The sequence below is a fragment of the Dermacentor albipictus genome, chromosome 2 (assembly GCF_038994185.2).
Source record: "Dermacentor albipictus isolate Rhodes 1998 colony chromosome 2, USDA_Dalb.pri_finalv2, whole genome shotgun sequence".
In the NCBI taxonomy this organism is placed as follows: domain Eukaryota; kingdom Metazoa; phylum Arthropoda; class Arachnida; order Ixodida; family Ixodidae; genus Dermacentor; species Dermacentor albipictus.
This window is the reverse complement of record NC_091822.1, coordinates 4,425,693-4,453,400: the sequence shown is the minus strand read 5'-3', so window position 1 is coordinate 4,453,400 and position 27,708 is coordinate 4,425,693. Positions and strand designations below refer to the sequence as shown.

At 48.8% G+C, this 27,708-nt stretch overlaps 1 protein-coding gene across 2 annotated transcripts in view; it reads left to right on the top strand.

The window, feature by feature from the left end:
* Window positions 1-27,708, top strand: part of LOC139055858 (CUE domain-containing protein 1) — a 187,423-nt gene that overhangs the window by 127,393 nt on the left and 32,322 nt on the right. The window contains exon 7 of one of the 2 annotated variants that reach the window (XM_070533422.1): window positions 7,780-7,881. The exons of the other annotated variant lie outside the window; for it this stretch is intronic. Within the exon in view, the coding sequence (XP_070389523.1) occupies window positions 7,780-7,881 (102 nt within the window). The remainder of the gene's footprint in view (window positions 1-7,779; window positions 7,882-27,708) is intronic. 2 annotated transcript variants of the gene reach the window in all.

The window sequence follows — 27,708 nt, the reverse complement described above, 5'->3', positions numbered from 1 at the left end:
TCAACCAAATCCTAATTGATATCAGTGTTTGCGGTTTTTTAATTGCAGTGTAGATTCAGTTATGCAGCACTAAGTTGACGCCCACCAAGAGACTAGGCGTCTCATGTCCTGCATTTCTGGGCATGCATAGCAAAAGACAAACAATGGCTGAAAATTCAAATTAAAGCCTCCTTGGAGCAGCCTGTCCACCCACCAGAGACGATGTCATAGTTTGTGCCTCCATGTCACACATCATATTTGCAGCACACAAATAGCAAGCAGCAATGTACTGCCCATTGGCTCATGAAAGTCCACTGTTGTAATCTCAGCGCTGACGCCCGTTGTTGCAATCGCACCGCTGGCACAAGTTGTTGCAACTGGTTCGCAAGCCCCAAGGGTAGCGTTGGCCTGGCGGCCTGGGGCACAACTGGAAGCATCCGAAGGTCCGAGCAAAGCATGAGTCGACTGCTAACAGAACAACTTGTTTATTCTAGCATCGCAAAAGAGCAGCCGGTCAGGTCGACCGAAGTGTAGAGACGGGAGAGCACACTTCTCGATGGAAGAATTCCGAGCCTCTCCCTTAGCGTCCGGGGTCAGCTGCTTTTATACTCTCGGAGTCGAGGGCAAGGAAGGTCACGGGACGAGGCCACGTGACAGCGGGGCACGGACACGCTGAGAGACATGTTGAGACGAGTGTAGTGACGCATCCGCCGAGCCGGCGCCGGTCAGACCTCCTCGCTTCACACTTGGGGAGCTCCTCTCCCCGGCTGCCGCGCTTTGACAAGTGTGGGCGCACACACGAAGACACGTGGCACTGAAACATGCCTGGACGCGCTTGGCGGGGAGGCGTTGCGGCAGCTCCGAACGGGCCAAAATGTCCGCCGCTTTGAACGAAGCCCCGGCGTCCGTTGCATCCGCGCCGGCTATACCGCGCGTCGTAGGCGAAACGTAACAGACCACCCCGCCGGGGGAAGATCCCGATGGTCAGGGGACTGCATCCGCTGTCCGGAGGGATGTCGCTCGATGGTGCTCATAAGCGAAGTCGGTCGTCCCTCGGCGTTTCTTGAGCGCAGCGCACAGAGAAGGCCTCGTTCTCACGTTCAGGTTCACACAGGACACTGCAAAGTGACTTCGGGAGAGTTGCCATTTCTCTCTCGTTCCCAGCAAGCGTTAGAACTACGCCGAAACTCAGCCGCTAAGTCAGCAAGCACGGCACAACCCTCACTAAGCCATGCCAGGCTCTTTCCCCCTTTTTTTCTACTGCCTAGTTCCTTACAGTAGTCTAGCAGCACTCAGAACGCGTCCACAAATTGGAAAATAGCACTAGAAAGCACATCATGACATTGAAACACTAAACAAAAGCAATATGTTAAAAATCCTGCCTCAGGAAGAAAACATCAATAACAAACAATTTTGAGGCTGATTCCCACGTTAGGGGCTTCGACTTAAGCCATCGGCGTTACCGTTGAGACGCCCTCACGGTAACGCACCTCAAAGGAATATTGCTGCAAAGCGAGGCTCCAGCGCAGGAGGCGGCCATTTTTGGGAGAGATGGTCTGCAGCCATTGGAGAGGGCAGTGATCCGTCTCAATGATAAACCTCGAGCCGGCTAGGTAGCATGACAATTTCTCAACGGCCCACACGAGACACGCACACTCTTTCTCGGTGGCGCTGTACGCCTGCTCACGACTGGTCAGCTTACGACTAGCATACAGGACGGGGTGTTCCAGTTCTCCATTTTCCCGTTGGCACAGTACAACGCCCATGCCTCGCTCATTAGCATCGCACTGAACAACGAACCCTTTTGTGTAATCTGGCGATCGTAGCACAGGCTGGCTTGTTAGGGCGCTCTTTAGGGCGCTAAAAGCTTTTTCCTTTGTCTCGTCCCAGACGACTGTTTGGGGCTCTGTTTTTCTTGGAGCATCCGTCAGGGGAGCCGCGATATCAGAGTACCTGGGGATGTACCTCTGATAGTAGCCGGCAACACCTAAGAACGACCGAATATCGATCTTCGTGCGCGGTTGCGGGAAGTCTCGCACAGCGGCCACCTTTATTTCAGAGGGGCGGCGACGACCTCGTCCAATCACGTGACCGAGGTAGACAACCTCGGCCTGTGCTAACTGGCACTTGGGAGCCTTGACTGTCAAGCCCGCTTCGCGCAGGCGGGTTAGCACTGCCCGCAAGTGTGCCATATGCTCAGACCAGGATGCGGAGATTATCGCTACGTCGTCTAAATACGGTAAAGCGAATTCTTGCTGTCCCCGCAACACTTTATCCATGAGGCTTGAAAAGCAGTATGGCGCATTCTTCAAACCAAAACTCAACACTTTAGGACGGAATGTTCCCATTGGTGAAATGAACGCCGCATACCTACTAGCCTCTTCTGTATGTGGAACCTGCCAAAAACCCCTGACAAGATCTAGGGTGGAAATAAACTGAGCGCTACTCACTTTCTCAAGGCGCCCCTCGATGTTAGGGATCAGATAAATTTGATCCTTAGTGATGGAATTAAGCCTGCGGTAGTCGACGCAAGGACTAGGTTCCTTGCCCGGTACCTCAACTAAAATCAAAGGGGAGGTATAATCACTCTCACCCGCCTCAATAAAACCGAACTGTAGCATTTTCTTTACCTCAGCCTCCATAATATCGTGCTGGCGGGGTGACACCCGGTACGCCTTGGATCGCACTGGCTCTGGGGAGGTAAGTTCTGTATCATGAGTAAGGACAGAATTCCTACCAGGCCTCTCAGAGAACTGACCTTGAAACTCTTCTAAGAGCTGGTGTTTTTCGGTTTTCTGCTCAGGCGACAGCGGTGCTTTACTGATTAAGTCACTAATGACTTGATCGGTGTCTTCCCTGTTCGTCACTGAGCCTAGTCCCGGAAGCTCGACCGGAAGCTCTTCGGGAACGTTTACCATCATACACACCACTGCTTCCCGTTGTCTATAGGGTTTGAGCAGATTACAGTGGTAAACTTGCTGTGCTTTCCGTTTTCCTGGCAGACTCACCACGTAGTTGACGTCCGACAGTTTTTGAAGAATCCGTGCTGGGCCCTCCCACTGCACGTCGAGTTTGTTTCTTAGCGATGTGCGCAATATCATGACCTCATCGCCCACCTCAAAACGACGGGCCCTGGCTGTCCGATCATAATAAACCTTGGCCCTCTGCTGGGCCTTTGCCATTGCTTCACCTGACAACTCCTGTGCCCTTCTTAAGCGTTCGAGGAGCTTAAGCACGTACTCCACCACGACTGGGTCGTCGCCCCTGCCTTCCCACGATTCTCGAAGCATGCGAAGCGGAGACCGCAGCGAGCGACCGTACACCAGTTCAGCTGGCGAAAACCCCGTAGCCGCAGGCGGCGCGGTCCGTAATGCAAACATCACCCCAGGCAGACACAGCTGCCAGTCAGTTTGATGTTCAAAACACAATGCTCTCAACACGCACTTCACGACGGAGTGGAGCTTCTCAACGGAATTCGACTGGGGCTGGTACACTGAGCTGTGTAACAGCTTTACCCCGCACCTTTCGAGAAAGGCTATCGTCAAAGCGCTAGTAAACACTGTGCCCTGATCTGATTGGATTTCCGCAGGAAAAGCAACTCGCGCAAATATGGACAGTAGTGCATTGACTATGTCAACTGAGCTGAGTTCTTTAAGCGGCACTGCTTCAGGGAACTTTGTCGCTGGGCAGATCACAGTCAAAATGTGTCTGTACCCCGTGGTTGTTACCGGCAGAGGTCCCACTGTATCAATAACGAGCCGTCTAAAAGGCTCCGTAATGATAGGTACCAACTTCAACGGCGCCCTCGATTTGTCCCCTGGTTTTCCCACCCGCTGACAGGTGTCACATATCTTCACAAAGTGGTCTGCGTCCTGGAAACACCCTGGCCAATAGTACTCTTGCAACAGACGGTCCTTAGTTTTCTTAACTCCTAGGTGTCCAGACCACGAACCCCCATGAGACAAGCGCAACAGATCCTGACGGTAGCACTGAGGCACGATCAGCTGATCGAACTCCACTCCCCTGCGGTCTAGATACTTCCGGTACAGGACCCCACCTCTTTCCACAAAACGAGCATTTTTCTTGGCGATACCTTCCTTGACAATGCAGCGTATGTTTTCTAGGCTGCCATCCTTTTTTTGCTCGGCTATCAAAGCCGCCCGGCTGAATCTTAGCAACCTATTAGGCGCGATGAGCAAATCTGCAGATAGCTCTTCTAACTTTCCCGTGTCGGGCATTTCCTCTCCAGTATCTGGTGCCTTCAACGCTACAGGCTTAATTTTATTCAGTTCGGACGTGCTCTGAATATCAGCTTGCTGCGCCTCTGACCCTTTCTCATTGTTCGACAACGTCGGCCCCGCAACTACCGCCTTTGCAGCGAGCTCCCGAACCTTCGATCTGGTTAAGGCCTGAACGCTAGCCTCACCAAACAAAAGCCCCTTCTCGCGCAGGAGGTGATCGGACCTGTTCGAAAATAGGTACGGGTACTGGGGGGGGGGGGGGGCAGCATAGATGACACTGCGGCTTCCGTCTCAAGTGCTCCGAAAGGTCCTTCAATAAGCACTTTTGCTACGGGCAGACACACGCTATGAGCTTCCACGGCTTGCTTGATCCATGCGCACTGGCCCGTGAACATATCGGGTTCTACGTAAGAGGGGTGAACTACATCCATCGTAGCTGCGGAATCGCGAAGCACTCGGCACTCTTTCCCGTTCACGAGGAGGTCTCGCATGTAAGGCTCGAGAAGCTTCTTGTTCTCGTCAGTGCTGCATAATGACAAAAACACGACTTTTGTTTTTGTTTCCGGACACTGCGCCGAAAAGTGACCCTGCTTTTGGCACGTATAACACACGCGCACTTGCCTCGTCTCGAACTGCTTTCTGTGTTCGGCTTCGGCTGCCGCCGTCTCCTTACGTTCGGTCGGACTGCTTTCACTCGCATCCGCACTACGTGTGTCCCCCTTTGCTCTCATGGGCGTGAACTTCGGCCTCTCAAACTTGGAGCCAAATTCACCCTTTTGACCGTCCTTAGCTCCGCGAGCCCGACGCGTCACAAACTCTTCGGCTAGCTCAGCGGCTCTAGCCACCGTACTAACGTCTGGCCTATTCAAGACCAGACGTTAGTACGTTCTCAGGTAACCGACTATAAAACTGTTCTAGCCCGAAACACTGCAGAACTTTCTCGTGGTCACCAAACGCTTTCTCTTCTTTGAGCCACTCCTGCATGTTTGACATTAGCCTGTAGGCAAACTCTGTATATGACTCACTTTTGCCTTTCTCATTTTCTCGAAACTTCCTACGGAACGCCTACACTGACAGCCTGTACTTTTTTAGCAGACTCGATTTCACTTTGTCGAAATCCTCTGCCTCCTCTCTCTCCAAGCGAGCGACTACGTCGGCCGCCTCGCCGGGTAACAAAGTGAGCAAGCCCTGTGGCCACGTTTCCCGAGAGAACCCCTGCTTCTCGCACGTTCGCTCAAAGTTAACCAGGAACAAACCAATGTCCTCTCCAAGCTTAAACGGCCGCATCAGGTCAGTCATTTTGAACAATACTCGTTCTCCTGCACCGTGTGCCTGACTTCCATTACGAGCGCGTTCCATCTCTACCTCGAGACGCTTCATTTCCAAAGCGTGTTGACGAGCGTGTTGACGGTCGCGCTCTTTTTCTTTCCCTTTTTGTTCTTTTCGTTCGCGCTCATCTTTCTCTTTCTGTTCTTTAAGTTCGCGCTTCTGTTTCTCTTTTTGCTCTTTAAGTTCGCGCTCCTGTCTTTTTGCCGTCTCCCTCTCCTCAATGGTCTCGAGGCATTCCTACAGCTCGTCATCCTCAGCTTCTAACTCCAGAATAGCCCTTAGCAGTTCTGGTTTTCTGAGTTTGTCTGGGACATCCAGACCCAACTCTCTTGCAAGCTCCAGCAATTTCGGTTTACGCAACGACTTCAAATCCATGGCTGCTCTGAATGCTGCTTTCTCTACTGCCTACTATTGTCTTGCCGCAAACTAACCCGGCAGCAACGACAACCACAATTACCAGCTCTGTTTCTGACACTAAAAAAAGCCTGGCAAAACTCAGAAGAAGAAAGTCCCGCACTCACCAAACCTCGCAGCCAAGAATTCAGCGCACTCGTTCCGCTGGAGGCAACCAGTCATCACACAGGGCTCGTTGCACTGCTCCCGGATGGTCGTTGTGCTGCTCAGCATACAGTCAACCGTATATCTTCGCTGCTGGCCTCCGTTGTCGCGATCTCACCGCTGACAACCAGCTGTTGTAATCTCAGCGCTGACGCCCGTTCTTGCAATCGCACCGCCGGCACGAGTTGTTGCAACTGGTTCGCAAGCCCCAAGGGTAGCGTTGGCCTGGCGGCCTGGGGCACAACTGGAAGCATCCGAAGGTCCGAGCAAAGCATGAGTCGACTGCTAACAGAACAACTTGTTTATTCTAGCATCGCAAAAGAGCAGCCGGTCAGGTCGACCGAAGTGTAGAGACGGGAGAGCACACTTCTCGATGGAAGAATTCCGAGCCTCTCCCTTAGCGTCCGGGGTCAGCTGCTTTTATACTCTCGGAGTCGATGGCAAGAAGGAAGGTCGCGGGACGAGGGCACGTGACAGCGGGGCACGGACAAGCTGAAAGACATGTTGAGACGAGTATAGTGACGCATCCGCCGAGCCGGCGCCGGTCAGACCTCCTCGCTTCACACTTGGGGAGCTCCTCTCCCCGGCTGCCGCGCTTTGACAAGCGTGGGCGCACACACACACACACGAAGACACGTGGCACTGAAACATGCCTGGACGCGCTTGGCGGGGAGGTGTTGCGGCAGCTCCGAACGGGCCAAAATGTCCGCCGCTTTGAACGAAGCCCCGACGTCCGTTGCATCCGCGCCGGCTATACCGCGCGTCGTAGGCGAAACGTAACACCACATAAAAAGGGGCAAACAACAAATGCCGAGCATTTTATTAAATGTGGATTGAAAGGTGCATATATTCACTAGAATTTACCAGGCAATGTGGAAAGAAAAAAACAGTGCATTAGTCTTATTTCTCAGTGATGTACAATTTGCTTGCTAAATTCTGAAAGTGTATGAGGCACCTATCATATTTTGCAAAAAGCGTGATCTTGCCAAATTTCGGCAAACACAGCAGCACCCAGTGAAAACGCTTCATTCGTGGGATGTTCAGATCATGTCACAATATCCATGCACCACTTCATAGATAAACAGCTATCCACCAGATGTCCAACTTGAGATATCCTACCAAGGATATCCTAAGCATATTGCATCTGGACCTTTTAGGTGCACACATGACTACTAGTTGCCCTGCCAGAGGCTTTGTCTTTGTTTCCTTGTGATGAAACAATGTTTACTCATATGTTCAAATTATGATCCGAAGCTACCATTTCTGGAGCTCATGTGTACATTGTTCTTTGCGTATTTCGTGATGCAGTTTAGTTTCAAAACTTCAGTTAGTTCTAGGTGCCACTTGTACCTGGCAAAAGGCACAGAAAAATGAGGAGCACATTCTACTTGGGGGCATGCATGTGCACCCATATGTATGCACCATGCACTGTATCTGAACTTTCTGTGGGGGCATATTCCTGGCAGTGTGTTCAAAGAGGCTGGTTGGTTCATCTTTAGAATAAAAAACAGAAACAGCGCGACACAGGACGAGCGAGCGAAGAGCACAGGACAGAGCACTGACTAACAAGCAAACGCTTTATTTTAAATGCATATTTCTAGTCTTCACTATTCCATCCTACTGAGGAAAGCACCTCAGTGAAGCCCCCTCCCCCCGCCCCGGTGTTGTGTAGGGCGCCCAGCTGATGCCACTGAAGACGAACCGTGGGGAACCCTTCCACACACAGAGGAGACAGATGCAGCCTTTCGGGAACGGCTGAAGAACATGGGCAAAGGTTTGTTCTTCTGCATTCCCTCACCCCATGACAATAAGCGGGCTCCTGTTTGCTTTACTTCAAAAAAGAGTGCAGAGATGCTGCGGCACTGGGGGCCTTACAAAGTTGCATGTGCAGACGTTTGTCAGCCCTTTTTGTTTTATGCGCAGGGAGGTCTGCATGTCATAGCAACTAACAACATCGCTTTCTTGTGATTGAAACAAGGATTGTGTATAGCTGTATCTTGCTTTATTTATTTATTTATTTATTTATTTGTTTGTTTGTTTGTTTGTTTGTTTGTTTGTTTGTTTGTTTGTGTAAACACCTTCAGGGCCTGTAGAGCATTACCGACGAGAGTGGGGACATCCAGCAGGTACTCAGGGTGTCTACCAACCGGGAAAAGCGGAAAAACTAGGAATTCTCAGGAATTTTTAGTAGTCTGGAAAAACGCAGGGAGAACTCGGGGAATTTGTGCCTCTATCAGAGAAAATTAGCTGTAATTCTATTGAAAGGGTCAAAAGTCGCGGTAATGCTGGCTCGAGTAACAGACATAATGAATCGTCTTTGAAGTCCTGTCGTCGGCTGGAGGAGTTGCGAGTGTGGAGTCAACGACCGACTTTCCGGATTCCCGATAATTTGGACGGCTTTGCGGAACCACCATGTACCCCATACAGTCAATGTATCAGAACGTCTGAAATTTCGGACGCAAGGACTCTTTGCCGCCCAATTTTCCAGACGTTCTGCATGACCGCAGCTCCGAAACGGCATTAATCAAAGCCACCACCGCTGCCATTTGGATTACCTAGCCGCCTCAAACCGGCGCTATCACACGCAGATCCGCTGGCAGCCGTAGCCCCCACTGCGGCAACGTTAGGCCTAGCTGCTTCGACGTTCGCTATTAAGCTTCTTGCCGTTCGGTGCCATGTTTCTTTATTTCTCCGCTGTCAACAATAATTTTGGCTTCGAAGCTCGGAAAGCACGACGCATTCCATAATGCTGGTTCCTGAATGTTAGTTTTGCGTCAGTGCAGTTGTGTGACTCGGTGAAGCATTAGCAAAAGTATTGCGGTGAAGCTTAACAAGCATAGGAAGGGGCAATTGTCACGGGACACAGTATGTATTCCTTAATTTTACAGAAGAGTGTTGTAGCGCCGAAAAAGACAACACATAGCAAGCGAGACGGTCCGGTCTCGCTTGCTATGTGTTGTCTTTTGTGGCGCTACAACCCTCTTCTGGAAACATGCACCAACTAGCCCCCCAGCAAGTATTACTCTTTAATTTTACGTGCGCGCACCCACCCTCTTCTTTCACTGTAGGAGCACCACTATGCCTAATAAGTGTACTGACAGGCATTCAGAGCTTTTTCAAACGTGCCTGTGTCGAGTTGAGCCCTTAAGAGCAGTAAAAGACATGCATTTATTTTTTCGGACTGCCTGATTTTTCTGAAGCTTTCGCGGCCCCTAGGGGGTCCCAAAAATTGGACGTTGACTGTAAACTGACCAAGAGTATGTTTCAAATGGTCTGTAGCGTGAACGCGCGACAAAAGGAGCACGAGAACAGAAAGGGCAGGCGCATTAAGGAATGAACAGGGAATGAAGTATGTGAGCGCTTCCTTGAAGGAGCCTGAGCTCAAAAAACACTCTTGGCTGACGCCAAGATGCAGGTGCCCCTCATACAACCCACAATAAACTCTTTAAGCAGTGAAACACATCACTGAGGTGTCGTGCGCGGGCTGAGAGTATGTCAGGACAGTTGAGGTTGACTTACGAGCTGTTGAGAGAGACTCTCAATTGTGACAAAATTCGAGCCTCATACCACTGAGTTTGCTATCAGTTGGTATTGACACGTGTACTTCTTTGTCTTTATCAGGTGACACGTTTCACCGCCTAACAAATGTTATCGCACAGCGCAGGACGCACCTGCATGTATCGGAACTTTCTGGAATGTTATCGATGCTTCCATCCGCTGTCTCTGACCAAACTTTGTGTAATCTGATCGCATGTGTGTGCGACACGAATAGTGTAGAACTTTGTGGAAGACACGCGTGTCCCAACGATTAGTCTGGAACATCCGATGATTGATGTATAAAAGCCGACGCGCTTGACCCGTTGATCAGATTTTCGATGATCGCCGACCGTGTTCGCCGCTATTGTTGTGCTATGAGTGTAGCCTGTTTTTGTGGGCACAGGTTCGCCCAATAAAAGTTAGTTTTGTCTTTCACAGTATTGCTACTGTGTTCTTCGTCATCACCACGTGACATCTGGTGGAGGTGCTTTTCATTCATGTACCGGACGCCCCCAACAAGCCGTGATCCAAGCACGGACTTCTACCTGAGAAGACCAAGAAGATTGTGGCCAAGGCAACTTCAATGGCAGCCCCAGCATCCCCCATCGTGCTGCAGCAGCCCAGGGAGCCTCCGACGGTCCGCGTTTCAACATTCGAGGACCCGGAAACCTGGCTTGAGACGTACGAGAGGGTCGCTGCATTCAACAGCTGGAATAGCGACGACAAATTGCGACGTCTCCTTCGCATTGGAAGACGCCGCCAGGACGTGGTTCGAAAACCAAGAAGCCACCTTAACAACCTGGGACCTTTTCCGAAGCGGCTTCCTGCAGACATTCACAAGCGTTGTACGCTGAGAACAAGCCCAAGCACTACTAGAAACCCGAGTGCAGCTGCCTAATGAGACCACCGCAATTTTTACAGAAGAAATGAACCGCCTATTCTGCAACGCCAACCTGGAAACGTCCGAGCAAAAGAAAGTCCGCCTACTGATGCGTGGTGTAAAGGAGGAACTTTTCACCGGAATGGTATGGAGCCCACCGAAGACCCTCGACGAGTTTCTTCGCGAGGCCACCAGCATAGAGAAGACACTGGAAATGCGGAACCGGCAATTCAACACGGTAGAAACACGGTTGAACACGGTAGAAAGAATTCACAGAATTGGCAAGAAAAATAGTAAGCACCCTCGACCAGTGATCTTGAGACTTTATGACTGCAGAGAAAAATCAAAACTGTACCAAAACTGCAAGAAACTTAAAGGAAGCGGCATTTCGATTGGCGATGACTTTTCCAAGGAAACACTGGCAAAACGCAAGCTGCTCTGGAATTCGGCAAAACAGGAACGTGATGATGGCAAACGAGTCCGTCTTAATTATGACAAGTTAACAATAAACAGCGACGTGTTTGCCTGGGATTACTCTAAGAACCGCCGAGTACGAATACGCCAAACTAACCCTCCACCGGCCGAAGGCTCGGAATGAAGCCATGTGAGCCTAAAGTATTCTGATTTTCGATTAATTAACTTCAATGCTAGGAGCCTTACGAATAAAATTACTGACCTAGAATACTTACTGGCCAGCTATGATCCACATATTGTCACTATTAGTGAAACATGGCTTCGTCCCGAAATAAAAGATCATGAAATTATACCCCCCGGCTACAAAATATTTCGCAATGATCGAGAATCGCGAGGAGGAGGTGTAGCCATCATAGTGAAAGAAAATGTTCGGTGCCTACAGATGCAAGGCATTCCGAATCACGAGAGTGTTTGGTGTCAAATAAACTTTGAAAATTCGTCATTTATTATTGGAGCATTGTACAGGCCACCAAGCGCGCACGTATCATATTTAGAAGATTTACAACGCCACTTGGAGGGACTTCAACCCTCGAAATGTAAGCTGATTCTCGCGGGTGATTTTAACCTCGGGGGTATTGACTGGAATAATTTGACAATTGATACAAAAGAGCGGGCTTCCTGTGAAGTTCTTCTTGATATCGCGTTCAATCATGATTTGACGCAGGTTGTCCGTGAAAACACACATATAGCAGGATCAGCACAGTCTACGCTTGACTTAGTTTTTCTTGATGCATGTTTGGATAATTACAAAGTACAAATTCAAAGTGGACTATCTGATCACAAACTTATTTCTGTAGAACTTAAAACTGATCTTACTTCTGCCCGAAATAAAGCAAAGACCACACTTGTTCGCCAGTATGACAGAGCCGATGACACGAGCATTATCGACTACTTATCATTTACGTTGGACAGTTTCAGAGCGGAAAGTGACGTCAATGACTTGTGGCTGCGGTTTAATGATATTGTCTCGTATTGTATCTCAACGTTTGTACCGTTGCGAAAAATAAGGCAAAAGAAACAAAATCCATGGGTAACCAGAGAAATAATTCATTTAAAGAGGCAGATCGCCCGCCAAAGACTGAAGAGAAAAAGGAACCACGAAAAAATAGCTCTGTTATCACGGCAATTGCGAACTAAGCTTCACACAGCCAAAGAAAAGTATTACACCGAAACCTTGTCCAACTTTATGGTCTCCTCCCCACACCGTTTTTGGCGTCGCTTATCACAGCCCGAAAATAACCCACATAGTATTATCATGAACGGTTCGGTTCTGCACGATGACGGAGCGATAGCGTCACATTATAACACGTTTTTTCAGTCTGTTTTTTCCCCGCGGTCTGGTGGTGATGCGTCGCAATATCAGATGCCTGGCCATCGTTCTTCGGAAATGCCGGACGTAAACGTAACGTACGAAGGCGTCGTTTCCCTCCTGCTAAACATTAACATAAAAAAATCTAATGGTCCCGATGATATACCGAATGCTTTTTTACGTAGATATGCGGAATGGATTGGACACTATCTTACGATCATTTTTAAAGCGTCACTTGAACAAAAACGCGTCCCAAATGACTGGTTAGTGGCCAAGGTTGTCCCAGTTTTCAAATCAGGAGACCGGCAAAAAATTGAAAATTACCGCCCCATTTCCTTATCTTGTGTATGCTGTAAACTTCTCGAGCATATAATATCAAAATCAATATACACCTACCTGGAAGACAAGAAACTTCTATATTCCAATCAGCATGGTTTTAGGCGAAATCTTTCGACAGTGACGCAACTGGTTGAAACAATTGATGATTTCGCGAGGGCTTTGAATAACAAGGGACAGATTGACTGTATTTGTCTTGACATGTCCAAAGCCTTCGACAGAGTCCCTCATTCAGAACTCATTGATAAGTTGGTTCATCTTGGCATAAACTACAATGTAACACAATGGATTCGTGCCTACCTAACAGGCAGAACTCAGTACGTAGAAATTAATGGCTCCAAATCAGAATTATTAGACGTCACATCGGGTGTTCCACAAGGGTCTGTGTTGGGTCCAGTCTTATTTCTTGTTTATGTTAACGATATTGCGCAATCTATTAACAAAGACATAAGGGTGCGACTCTTCGCAGATGATTGCCTCCTGTATAAACAGATAAACAACCAGGACGATTCGAAAATTCTTAACGAAGCTCTGCAGGTGGTTGAACAGTGGTGTGAAATTTCAAAAATGAAAATTAACAGAAATAAAACTTTTGTATTTCGCGTCACAAACAAGACAAAACATGTTGTTGATTTTAACTACACCCTGGGTTCATTTACACTTGCCGCAGTTGATAGCCTTAAATATTTAGGCGTAACTATTTCCAAGAACCTGAGTTGGAAGGAGCACGTTAAAAACATTTGTTCGACAGCAGAAATGAAACTCTGGTTTTTGCGTAGGAAGCTCAAGCTTGCTTCGAAAGACTCTAAGTTAACTGCCTACCTATATCTGGTAAGACCCACACTGGAATACGCCAGTATTGTTTGGGACCCTTATGAAACAGGATTGATAACCATGATTGAAAGAGTCCAACGAAGAGCCGCTCGATTTATTCTGTCTCGTTACTCGCAAACTGATTCTGTTACAGAAATGCTGCAATTACTTAACTTACCCTCCCTAGCAGAACGACGCCATGTAGCCAGACTTAAGTTTCTTTTTTTTACTTTGGAAAGGGCATTTCAACATAAATACTACTCCCTATTTAGCACCAAAACAAGGCAGAACCTCAAGAGGTACACATGAACATACTTTCCGGATATCTCAACTCCACATTAATGCATACGCCAATTCTTTCTTCCCCAGAACAATAAATGAATGGAACAGACTACCAAAAGCCATTGTTCAATGTGATACCGTTACACAATTTGAAAACAATCTGAGGCAAATCATGCCCTAAACAAAATTATGTGCATTATGTTACACCAACACAGATTGTGTTTATTGTCCCTGCATATTGCTTTTGTATTTGTGCTCTTACTAGTTTCCTGGTTTTTATGAATGTATGCTCAAAAGCAGTGTTTTATGTATAATTTGCGTGCATTGTGTATAATGTACATTATGTTTTTCATTTTCTGTGCTGTACCCCACCCCTGTAACGGCCTCCGGGCCAACAGTATGACTAAATAAAAAAAAAAACCGCCGCACTAACTTGGCAAATTACGCCGGAGTTCAGTCACTGGCCACCGACGATCTGCGTGAGGCTATCCAAGTGGTCGTGCAGGAGGAGCTACAACAGGTGTTCCCTTCATCACAGCCTCAAGTGGCTTCAATTGCCGGCGCCATCCGTGAGGAGCTCCAAAAACAACTTGGAGTAGCCCCTGAATCGCCGCTGCCTCATCCGCAAGCGATGACGTACGCCGCTGTAGTCCGCCGTCACGTACCCCCTGCGCCCACGGCAGGGCCCAGTGACAATACAGTTCTGTCGTCCGCCATCACCCCCGCCGCCAGCACGCCAACCCATCGCCCCACGCATCATTCCAAGGAAGACTGATGTTTGGCGCGCTCCCGACCATTGTCCACTTTGCTATCACCGCAGAGAAGCCGGGCACATCTACCGTCGATGCCCATACTGGGAGATGGGACTCTGAGGTTTCGCCGTTAACGCGCCATGACCACAGATACAGATTGGTGAACGACCTCGCAATATCGCCGACTACCTCGCCGCCACTCAGTGGAGCCCTCGACGACCGTCCCGTTCGTCGTCACCAAGCCGCTACCTGTCACCGCAGCGCTGACCATACACCGGCCCAACACGGGGCCGCTCTGCGAGCCCATATCCGCAAAACTAAAAGCAGCAACCGATGGAGGTGCGGTTGCTGTTCGTCGAACTGACGAAGATCCTCCGCCGCCGACGAAGACGACGAAGAGACCATCTCGATGACATAATAACGACACGCCGCCGTCCCAACGAAGTCGGGAAGCCAAGACTACACCGACGAAAGACGACTTGACGATGCAACGCTCCAGCTTCAATTCAACACGACGCAGCCATGATCTGACGCCAAGACCTAACTGCAACGCCAGACAAAGAACCGCCGACCTCGACCTGCTTATCGACGACCACACAGTTACCGCCTTAGTGGACACAGGAGCCGATTACTCCGTAATGAGTAGACACATCGCCGCCCAGTTGAAGAAAGTTAAAACTGCATGGGAAGGCCCTCAAATTTCCACCGCTAGAGGACACCTCATCACGCCGACTTGAATCTGCATGGCAAGAATTACCGTTCATGACCGGGCTTACCCTGCCACCTTCGTTATCCCCTAACAGTGTTCACGACACATCATTCTCGGCATGGACTTCCTGAACTAACAAAGCGCAATCATCGACCTGAAGTCGAAGTCAATAACGCTCTCGGAAGATCGAGTAATACCGCCGGAGAGCTCTCGTAGTCACCATTCCTTGAGTGTGCTCAAATATCAAGTGAGCATCCCGCCGCGTTCCAGCATTATTATTTCCGTCGGCACTGAAACACCCGCTGACGTAGAAGGCATCATCGAGGGCGACCAACATCTACTGCTCAAGCGTTAAATTTGCGTCGCTAGGGGGATCGCTCGACTCCACAGAGGGAAAGCGGGAGTTATGCTTACCAACTTCAGCCAAGAGTTCAAGCACATCAACAAGGGAACGACAATCGCGTACATCGAGGAAATTGTGGAACCAAGCAATGTCTTTGTCCTCTCGGATTCTGCCGCATCTACTCCGATGAGCATAGTCCCCGAACTAGACTTCAACGTAAATCTAAGCCCTTCTTTGAGTAAGCAGCAACAGATCAGAAGTATTCTCCAACGATAGAGAGACTACTTTTCGATGTCATCGAGGATTCGACAAACACCAGTTGCAAAGCATTGCGTAATAACCGAACAATGCGCTCGACCACTCCGCCAGAGCTCTTACCGAGTTTCGACGCGAGAACGTGAAGCTATTAGGCAACAAGTCGACGAAATGCTGCGCGACGACATCATCCAGCCGTCGAAAAGCCCGTGGGCATCTCCTGTAGTCCTGGTGAAGAAAAAGGACGGAACCCTATGCTTCTGCGTCGATTCATCATCATCATCAGCCTGGTTACGCCCACTGCAGGGCAAAAGCCTCTCCCACAGTTTTCCAACAGCCCCGGTCATGTACTAATTGTGGCCATGTCGTCCCTGCAAACTTCTTAATCTCATCCGCTCACCTAACTTTCTGCTGCCCCCTGCTACACTTCCCTTCCCTTGGGATCCAGTCCGTAACCCTTAATGACCATCGGTTATCTTCCCTCCTCATTACATGTCCTGCCCATGCCCATTTCTTTTTCTTGATTTCAACTAAGATGTCATTAACTCGCGTTTGTTCCCTCACCCAATCTGCTCTTTTCTTATCCCTTAACATTACACCTATCATTCTTCTTTCCATAGCTCGTTGCGTCGTCCTCAATTTGAGTAGAACCCTTTTCGTAAGCCTCCAGGTTTCTGCCCCGTAGGTGAGTACTGGTAAGACATAGCTATTATATACTTTTCTCTTGAGGGATAATGGCAACCTGCTGTTCATGATCTGGGAATGCCTGCCAAATGCACCCCAGCCCATTCTTATTCTTCTGATTATTTCCGTCGCATGATCCAGATCCGCCGTCACTACCTGCCCTAAGTAGCGGTATTCCCTTACTACTTCCAGTGCCTCGCTGCCTATTGTAAATTGCTGCTCTCTTCCGAGACTGTTAAACATTACTTTAGTTTTCTGCAGATTAATTTTTAGACCCATTCTTCTGCTTTGCCTCTCCAGCTCAGTGAGCATGCATTGCAGTTGGTCCCCTGAGTTACTAAGCAAGGCGATATCATCAGCGAATCGCAAGTTACTAAGGTATTCTCCATTAACGTTTATCCCCAATTCTTCCCAATCCAGGTCTCTGAATACCTCCTGTAAACACGCTGTGGATAGCATTGGAGAAATCGTATCTCCCTGCCTGACGCCTTTCTTTATTGGGATTTTGTTGCTTGCTTTATGAAGGACTATGGTGGCTGTGGAGGCGCTATAGATATTTTTAAGTATTTTTACATACGGCTCGTCTACACCCTGATTCCGTAATGCCGCCATGACTACTGAGGTTTCGACAGAATCGAACGCTTTCTCGTAATCAATGAAAGCTCTATATAAGGGTTGGTTATATTCCGCACATTTCTCTACCACCTGATTGATAGTGTGAATATGGTCTATTGTTGAGTAGCCTTTACGAGATCCTGCCTGGTCCTTTGCTTGACAGAAGTCTAAGGTGTTTCTGATTCTATTTGCGATTACCTTAGTAAATAGTTTGTAGCCAACGGACAGTAAGCTGATTGGTCTATAATTTTTCAAGTCTTTGGCGTCCCCTTTCTTATGGATTAGGATTATGTTAGCGTTCTTCCAAGATTCCGGTATGCTCGAGGTCATGAGGCATTGCGTATACAGGGTGGCCAGTTTCTCTCGAACAATCTGTCCACCATCCTTCAACAAATCTGCTGTTACCTGATCCTCCCCAGCTGCCTTCCCCCTTTGCATATCTCCCAAGGCTTTCTTTACTTCTTCCGGCGTTACCTTTGGGATTTCAAATTCCTCTAGACTATTTTCTCTTCCATTATCGTCGTGGGTGCCACTGGTACTGTATAAATCTCTATAGAACTCCTCAGCCACATGAACTATCTCATCCATATTAGTAATGATATTGCCGGCTTTGTCTCTTAACGCATACATCTGATTCTTGCCAATTCTTAGTTTGTTCTTCACTGTTTTTAGGCTTCCTCCATTCCTGAGAGCATGTTCAATTCTATCCATATTATACTTCCTTATGTCAGCTTGTCTTACGCTTGTTGATTAACTTCGAAAGTTCTGCCAGTTTTATTCTAGCTGTAGGGTTAGAGGCTTTCATACATTGGCGTTTCTTGATCAGATCTTTCGTCTCCTGCTATAGTTTGCTGGTATCCTGCCTAACGGAGTTACCACCGACTTCCATTGCACACTACTTAATGATGGCCACAAGATTGTCGTTCATTGCTTCAACACTAAGGTCCTCTTCCTGAGTTAAAGCCGAATACCTGTTCTGTAGCTTGATCTGGAATTCCTCTATTTTCCCTCTTACCACTAACTCATTAATCGGCTTCTTATGTACCAGTTTCTTCCCTTCCCTCCTCAGGTCTGGGCTAATTCGAGTCCTTACCATCCTGTGGTCAATGCAGCGCACCTTGCCGAGCACGTTCACATCTTGTATGATGCCGGGGTTAGCGCAAAGTATGAAGTCTATTTCATTTCTAGTCTCGTCGTTCGGGCTCGTCCACGTCCACTTTCTGCTATCCCGCTTGCGGAAGAAGGCATTCATTATCCTCATATTATTCTGTTCCGCAATCTCTACTAATAACTATCCCCTGCTATTCCTAGTGCGTATGCCATATTCCCCCACTGCCTTGTCTCCAGCCTGCTTCTTGCCTACCTTGGCATTAAAGTCGCCCGTTAGTATAGTGTATTTAGTTTTCACTCTACCGTCGATTATCGTCGACTGAACAAGATCACGAAGAAGGTCGTGTACCCCCTTCCACTGATAGACGACGCATTGGATCGGCTGTGCAACGCTAAATACTTCTCGTCGATGGACCTCAGGTCTTGCTACGGGCAAATAGAAGTCGACGAGAGAGATCGCGAAAAGATCGCCTTCATCACTCCAGACGGCCTCTACGAGTTCAAGGTCATGCCATTCGAACTGTGCTTGGCGCCTGCAACGTTTCAGCGCGTCATGGACACGGTTTTAGCAGGATTGAAGTGGCAGACATATGTTGTTTATTTGGATGACGTCGTTGTCTTCGCCGGACATTTCGACGATCACCTTAGGCGGCTTGCAACAGTATTAAAGGCCATCAAGTCATCAGGGCTCACTCTGGAGTCGGAAAAGTGCCACTTCGCTTTTGATGAGCTTCTATTCCTAGGCCACGTCATTAGCAAATATGGAGTAAGCCCCGACCCTCAGAAGACAGCTGCCATTGCAAAGTTCCCGCAGCCAATCGACAAGAAGGCAGTGCGCAGATTCCTTGGCATGTGTGCCTACTATAGGCGCTTTGTCAAGAACTTTTCACGTATCGCAGAGCCGCTAACACATCTAACCAAATGTAATGTCGAGTACAAGTAGGAAACGCCGCAGGCCGACACATTTCAAGAACTCAAACGACGCATGCAGTCGCCGCTGGTACTTGCACACTTCAACGAGGACGCCTATACCGAGATCCACACTGACGCCAGTAGCTTAGGCCTCGGTGCCGTCCAAGTCCAGAGGAAAGACGGACTTGAACGGGTGATATCTTCTGCTAGCCGGTCGCTGTCAAAGGCTGAATGCAATTATTCTACGACTGAAAAGGAATGCCTCGCCATCATTTGGGCTACAGCAAAATTCTGCCCTTACCTCTATGGCAGGCCATTCAATGTCGTCAGCGACCATCGCGCGTTGTGTTGGCTAGCTAACTTAAAGGACCCTTCAGGACGGCTGGCGCAAAGGAGCCTCAGACTGCAAGAATATGACGTCACCGTATTTATTTTAATTTATTTATTAGTATTACCTTCAGGGCCTGAGGCATTACAGAGGGGAGTGGAACATACAGGAAAAGAGACACTATACAGATTTCTCTTCTGCTAATACAGTGTTAGCTAAAACGATGAGATAATTGCGAGAAGCAAAAAAAAATTCAAGCAATTGACCGATAACAAATGTAATTGCATAGTTGGTTAATTACATTGCGATAGACTTGTGTTTAAAACATTATGAAACTGGGAATAGTGAACATTGGACGTGACTGCTCCAGGAAGATGGTTCCAGTCCTGTGAGGTGTGGGGTAGAAATTATTGATAACATGTTTGCGTTAAGCACGACATTATTCCCACCTTTTGTGCATGATCGAAATGAGGGGAAATGTATGATGGAGGAAGAATAAGGTCGTTGTGTAGGGCGGGACAGTAGTATATCTTCTGGAAGAAACTTAGGCGAGAAAACTTGTGGCGACAGGCGAGAGACGCAAGCTGTAGGGACTCCTTCATTAAAGTGATACTAGCAGTACGACTGTAGTTTCCTAGAATGAAGCGGACAGAGTTATTTTAGACAAGCTCGAGGGCAAAGGTTAATATAGCAGTGCTGGGGTCCCAGACTGAAGAGGCATATTCGAGTTTACTTCCGACTAAAGATTTGTAAAGGAGGAGTTTTAAAGAAACAGGAGCAGATGAAAAATTGTGCCGGAGGTAACCTAACGAGCGGTTTGCATTGCTAATTATTTTGCTAATATGAACAGCCCAAGAAAGTGAGGAAGTTATGTGGACACCTAAGTAGCAATAGGATGTTACGGATTCGAGAGCGGAATTCTCGAGCAAGTAGGAAATGGGGCAAGAAGTTGTACGGGAGATGCGTAATACCTTAAAAGGTACATTTTGTTGTGTTGAGTTCCATTAGACTTTACACCAGTTAGATATTGACACGTGTACTTATATTTATTGGGCGACCATGTTTCGCCGCCTAACAAATCTTATTGCACAGCGCGGAACGTGCCTGCATGTATCCGACGTTTCTGGAAAGTTATCGATGCTTCTATCCGCTGTCTGTTGTCGCCGGACCTTGTGTTATCTGATTTCATCGCATGACACGAATGGTGTAGAACTTTGTGGAAGGCACGCGGCTCCCAACGATTAATCTGAAACATTCGATGACTGCTGTATAAAAGCCGACGCATTGGACCCGCTGATCAGATTTTTGACAATCGCCGACCGTGTTGGCCGCTATCGTTGTGCTATAAGTGTAGCCTGTTTTTGTGGGCACAGGTTTGCCCAATAAAAGTTAGTTTTGTCCTTCACAGTATTGCTACTGTGTTCTTCAACGTCACCACCACGTGACAATATACAGTTGATATCGTTTTGAAGGATCGTAACATCATTTTGGTCAATAATTTCTCGGAAGACTACGCAATCGTCGGCGAATAAGTTAATGTTGGAGGTCACGCGTTGCAGCAAGTCATTAATATAAATGAGAAACACAAGAGGGCCGAGCACTGAACCTTCGGGCACGCCAGAATGAACTGGCCTCAACGGGGAATTATAAGTGCTAGCAGACACGAATTGTGAGCGTCCGGTTAGAAAATATTCGATCCAGGAGAGAAGTTTCCTAAGAATGTTCAATTTGCTTAATTTAAAGAGAAGCAAACTGTGGCAAACTTTTTCAAAAGCTTTTGCAAAATCTAGGAAGACGCAATCAGCTATAGAGCGACAATCAAGAATTGTATGCAGCTTTTGTGTAAAGGAACCCAACTGTGTTTCGCAGGAAAGAGATCGGCAGAAACCATGTTGAGCCTTCGAAAAGAACGAGTTGGCATCAAGGAAATTAACAATGTTTGTGTAAAGAACATGTTCGAAGATTTTACACGGGATACTAGTTGGTGAGATCGGGCGGTAGTTAAGGGGTGAATTTTTACTTCCAGATTTATGAACTGCGTTGTGTCGGCAGCGGCAGGCAAGTGGGGGGCCCCCGGCCAGCGAACGCGCGCGAGCGCCGGCGCAGTGAAGGAGACTCGGAGCTAACTGCTCCCGATGAAAACCGGAACGAAGACTCAGCCGACCCGCGGCCGTTTATTACTAAAATAGGACTCCACACGCCAGATGACACCTCCCGATTGGTCCAAGCTCGTCACATGACAGAAGGGGGGTGCGCCATCTGGTTAGACTACTATGAAACAAATGTATGATAACCCCGAGATCTGAATGGGGCGACACTATACTACATCATCCCCCCATGGTAACAAAGCAAGCATACAGTGAAACGAGCACACAAGACGCGCACTTAAGTCCAAATGCAATTTCAGTTCGTTCCCGCCCAAGTTCACATACACGCGCGCCAGTCTTGGGCACCGAAACACAGGCAGTCACTCCGACAAGGAACACGGCACAAAACTCACTGCACCGCAACAAGGAACACATTTTATTCCTGTGTTAATGAAACATGTGAATTGCCTGAGACGGCAATACACTCTACACTCAGAAAACAAAATCATCAAGCCACGGAGGCTGTTTTCTGTCACAATGAGGACGCGTGCGTGCCTCAGAAGAGCTTTGGGGGTTGCGACGCGTATCGGTCGACTTCGAAGACCCAGTCGTCCCACTACTATTTCCCTCCCCCTGGTTGGAGAACTGAATGTGGTTGTCGCTCAAAGCTGGAGAGGGTTGCCCAGGAAGCTCCTCTCGACGTCCCAACAAGTCCTGGGAGGCTACCGATTCCCCCATGGAATCAGAGACGACTGCTGTCTGTGTAGACTCGGAAGTGATACAGTCAGACAAGCTACTTAACTGATGCTTATGAGAAGACAATGTCACTACAGACGAGTCATCGGAATGACTATCCAGGTTTGAATATGAGTGCAAAAAATCTTCATCACTTGTACACAATGTACTACCTGCTGGATCCTTCATCACTAGGGTTAACTTAGACACATGCCACGTCTTGCCATCACAGTAGAAAAGTAGATGGTCCTATCTGGGCCTTGACTTTACGAGGTTTACTGTACTTAAAAAATCCTTTTCTGTTAAATCTTATTCTGACGGTGTCTCCCACCTTGATACGAGTTGCCTGAGCACCTCTACGTTTGTCTACGTACTGTGTAGTCTGCCACTGTTTCTGCAATACCCTTTCTTGAACTTGAGGCACAAGACTGTCCTGTTCCCGTAGATCTACACAGAGCCGCATGGTTCCATCCTTCTTACGCACCACCACGAGTGGAGACACCCACTCAGAAGCCTCGACGCGGTCGATGACGTCGCAGTCCTCGAGGCGTCGCAATTCATTTGTTACCTAGTCACGGAAAGCCAGAGGTAGTCGGCGCAACTTTGAAGATACTGGTTTCGCATCTTGCTGCCGATGAATTCGGTGCACAAAGTTGTTGACGAGACCGAACTCGTCACTGAAGAGGTGATCAAAACCCGGAGGCACACCTGTGGGGCTCTGTACTGAAGGATGCGATGGTAGACGACATGTCAGCGACGTACCATCGATTGTACGCCCAAGCGTTGGATGGCGTCTAAACCCAGCAGTGATGTTCCTGTAGTCGTTACGTGAAACGTGACGGAGCATGACCTTTGAAGAAACTGGACAGTGGCTTGAAACAGGCCTTGAATGTCGATGCGTTGCTTGGAGAAATTTTTCAAGTCCACTGTTTGTGACAGTCTGTGCTGTCGACCAAAGTGCTTTCCAAAATCCTCAGCTGTCATCAATGAGACAGACGCTCCTGTGTCCACGAGCAGCTGCATAGCGACGTCGTTAACCACGACCGGGACTTGTAAATCGCTTTTAGCTTCCAAAGTGCTCACCGTCAAGACAGACGCGGACGGCTGTCCTGCGGAAGTTGAAGACAGCGTCTCCACGGAAGAGACGTGCTGAACAGTACGGGTTTTTCGGCATACTGATGCAAAATGGCCCAACGTGTGGCAGGCGTTGCACCGCCGGTTCCTTGCTGGACAATTCCTGTACGTTGCAATATGCTTCGTGCTGCCACACCGATCGCATGAACTACGGTTCCCGGAGGAGCCATGTGCGAAATGTCGGCCCTCTTGGCGGCTTCTTGGAAGAAGTCGGCCCTCTTGGTGGCCTCTCGGAAGAAGTCGGTCGTCTTGGTGGCTTCTCGGAAGTAGTCGGTCGTCGTTCTCGGAAGAAATCTGTCATCTTCGCGGCTTCTCGGAAGACGTCTGTCATCTTCGCGGCTTCTCGGAAGAAGTCGGTCATCGTGGCGGCTTCTCGGAAGAAGTCGGCCATTTTCATGGCCTCCCGGACTACGTCGGCCATCTTGGCGGCTCCCCGGAAGAAGTCGGCCATCTTGGCCCGTCGACGGAACGCCAAGTTGAGATGCCTCAATTCTTCGTACATTTTCGGAGCTGAACGCGCGTTTCGCTCGATGCAAGGCTTCTAACGGGCGTCCAATTTCTTCTGCCTTGTCCAGGGACAGGGTTTCACCATGAGCCAATAACTTTTCGCGAACGCTGACGTTCGCTACCCCATGTATTATTTGGTCTCGGACGCGCTCGTTGTAGGTTGTGCCGAAGTTGCACTGTACCGCCTTCTCCTTCAATGCGGTCACGAATTCCAGGAATCCTTCTCCCTCGAACTGCCTTCGACTGGTGAATTCGTGCCTCTCCGCCAGACCATTTGTTGACGCGGCGAACAGCCGGTCAAGCCGCTGCAAGTGTTTCTGGAACTCTGACGCTGGCGGGACCGCATCACTTGACGTTGACGCTGCGCCGGTGGACTGCCTAGCTGCTTCGCTTGACGCTGCGCTGGTTAACTGCCTTGCTGCTTCCTGCTCCTCGTCTGCAAAGTACTTTCGTTGTCCCTCACGCCCGAGAGCGCGGACGCTCGTCGCGTGTCCGTCTAGTCGCCACCGCCGGCCGCTTCGAGGTAGGCCTGAAACATTTTTTTCCATCGATACCATGGAATTAACGGTGGCCCAGGCAATTCCAGAAAAACGGGAAGGTTCGCCGTAAAAGACGCCTAGGGGGCGCGCGCGGCAGATGGCGCTACCTTGAAAATTATAGAGGGACCTTAGGGGTTCATGTGGCTTAGCGCCATCTGTATGTGGTGGGAACACTTCCGGTGGAAGAAAAATTGTGTGACGCTATGTCCGTTAAAAGCAGAAGTGACGTCATTTTGTTTTCTAAGGCGCGAAATTTGTTTTGTTGTCCTTCCTTTGGAGTTCTATATTCAAATGCCCCGCCATTCGAGTTGATGGGCGTTCCGAGCTTTCAGCGTGGAAAGCGATGCAGGAAAAGGCCAGCCGTACGGTTGTCGAAATCGCAACCCTGCACAGAACATACTTTCTTTGGAGGCCGACGAAAGCTTTAAGTATAGAGTGCTGAAACTATTGTCAGATGCCAAGCCCGTCGGCCAGCTCAGTCGCACGAAAACAACTACACAATTATCTGGCGGTCGTAACTCACTACTTTTGACTGAACAGATTAAGAAGCGATGAAGCTGCCCGCGTCACCAAATTCAGACAAACTTCGACAAGCAAGAAAGCATGAACTGTGAGGGGGGCGTATTCCAACAGGTGAACTTTACTAGTGCGCCTTTCTGCCCATTTCAAGGCGTGCATTGCATTGCGAGTGATAGTGGCGTCAACGCGCCCTGTAGCGATTAATAATAATAAAATTGAACTTGTATTTTCTTAACTCGTCACGAATATATAAAATTGACTAGGAATTTTATTTTCGTTGAATGAATCTAACTGTGTCTCGTTTGAAATAAAAAACGCGTTTTTCTTTCCTAATGTTTGTTCCCTCCAAACATAGTCGCGCTTCAATCGCTTCTCCCATAACCCCCCATGCTGATGTCGGTGACAATCTGTACTGAACCGCTTTTCGACCGAAGCTTCGCGACCTATTTGAATCGACCTTGGATGTTGTGTCGGCAGCGGCAGGCAAGTGGGGGGCCCCCGGCCAGCGAACGCGCGCGAGCGCCGGCGCAGTGAAGGAGACTCGGAGCTAACTGCTCCCGATGAAAACCGGAACGAAGACTCAGCCGACCCGCGGCCGTTTATTACTAAAATAGGACTTCACACGCCAGATGACACCTCCCGATTGGTCCAAGCTCGTCACATGACAGAAGGGGGGTGCGCCATCTGGTTAGACTACTATAAAACATAAATGTATGATAACACCGAGATCTGAATGCTATAAACTGGAACCACCTTTCCGATTTTCCAGTCGGATGGCAGTGTGGATTCATCAATTGATTGTTGGAATATCTTGGATAGCATATGCTAATACCGTAATATACAAGTCCGGAAGAAAACACGTATTCGACGCCGTCTGCTTATCACACGCACCCATAAATCCCCCGCCGCAAGATGACGAGGACGACGACGCCTTCCTTGGAAACTGCCGATTCACTGGCACATGCGTCACTAGCCGGCCCTGTTCTTCCTATTCTACCAGTGACAGCACAGATCACGGCGGCGAGATTTCGGATGAGATCAATTAGATCAGCCTTATCAAACCCACATTTGACAGCTTCTCCAGAGTATAAACACCTGGCATTTCCCTGGCATAGCGATTCTTGTTACACAAAGATGCTTGAGGTCTGCCTCACCAAATTACGCTGCCGCATTCCCTCCCTAAATTTCTATTTACACAGGTCGGGTTTGGTTCCCTCTCCCCTTTGTTCTTTTTGTGAGGAGGAGAAGACGATACAGCACTTTCTTCTATCTTGTCGCCGCTTTGCTGCGTTAAGAAAAAGATTGTTGGAGATTCCTTTTCGAAGAATTGGCCTGGGCTTGACAGAACCTGCAATTCTTTCGTTCGGGGCGTCCACTTTGGGTTTCAGCCACAGGGATGCATGCTTCGCTGTCCAAACATTCCTTACAGAATCTAAACGAATGCCCTGCTGGACTCTATTTTTTTATCATTACTTATAAATTAATTATTACTCATTCAACAGCTCCTTCCTGATTTTATTTTAGCCGGTAATTCAACCCTATTCAATGCTATTCCCATAGATATTAGGAAATTTATGCTCTATATTATTTTGGAATAATCCATCCATTTCTTGGCCAATCCCCCATCGTGGGTAAGAGCCACACGGGCCACAGGCTACAACAACAACAACAAGCGCGGAAGACTTCACCAAACAACAACGAGCAGACCCAGAGCCAAAAGGCCTCATCGAGTATTTGGAAGAGAACACCGACGTTGTCCCTGGGGCATTTAAGCATGGGTTGTCTTCGTCCATGCTGCAAAACAACCTGCTCGTGAAGAACTTCTCCCCAGTCCACGCCAGCTACCTTCTTGTTGTACCGTCAGCGCTGCGTCCAGAAGTACTGCATGCCCTACACGACGATCTAACCGCTGGGCACCTCGGATTCTCCCGGATGCTGTCGAGGATACAGGAGAGGTATTAGTGGCCGTGTCTGACCGCCGTCGTCGCCCGTTACGTCAAGACATGCCGAGACTGTCAGTGACGCAAGACACCACCTACAAGGCCAGCAGGATTACTACAGCTGATCGAACCTTCTCACTGACCATTCCAGCAGATCGGGATGGATTTGTTAGGGCCGTTTCCGAAGTCAACATCCGGGAATAAGTGGATCGTCGTGGCGAAGGACTAGCTCACCCGCTTCGCTAAAACTAAATCTCTACCAAAAGGCAGCGCAGCTGAAGTGGCGAAATTTTTCGTCGAGAACATCCTGCTGCGACATATGTTGCCCCAGAAGTCCTCATCACCGACAGAGGAACGGCTTTTACAGCAGAGCTCACCCAAGTCATTCTGCAATACAGCCAGACAAGCCACAGGAGGACAACTGCCTGCCATCGGCAAACTAATGCATGGTCTCGCGGAGCGCCTGAACGAGACCCTCACCGTCATGCTAGCAATGTACGTCGACGTCGAGCACAAGACGTGGGACGGGGTCCTGCCGTATGTAACTTTCGCTTACAACACGGTGGTGGAAGAAACGACACAGATCGTGCCGTTCAAGTTGGTTTACAGCAGGAACCCGACGACGACGCTCGACGCCATGCTGCCGGAGAATCTTGACGTCGCTACCCATCTCCAGCGTGCCGAAGAAGCCCGACAGCTCGCCCGGCTACGTATCAAGAACCAGCAGCGTACCGACAGCCGAAACTACAACCTCCGACGACGTTTCGTCGAGTACCAGCCCGGAGACCGTGTTTGGTTATG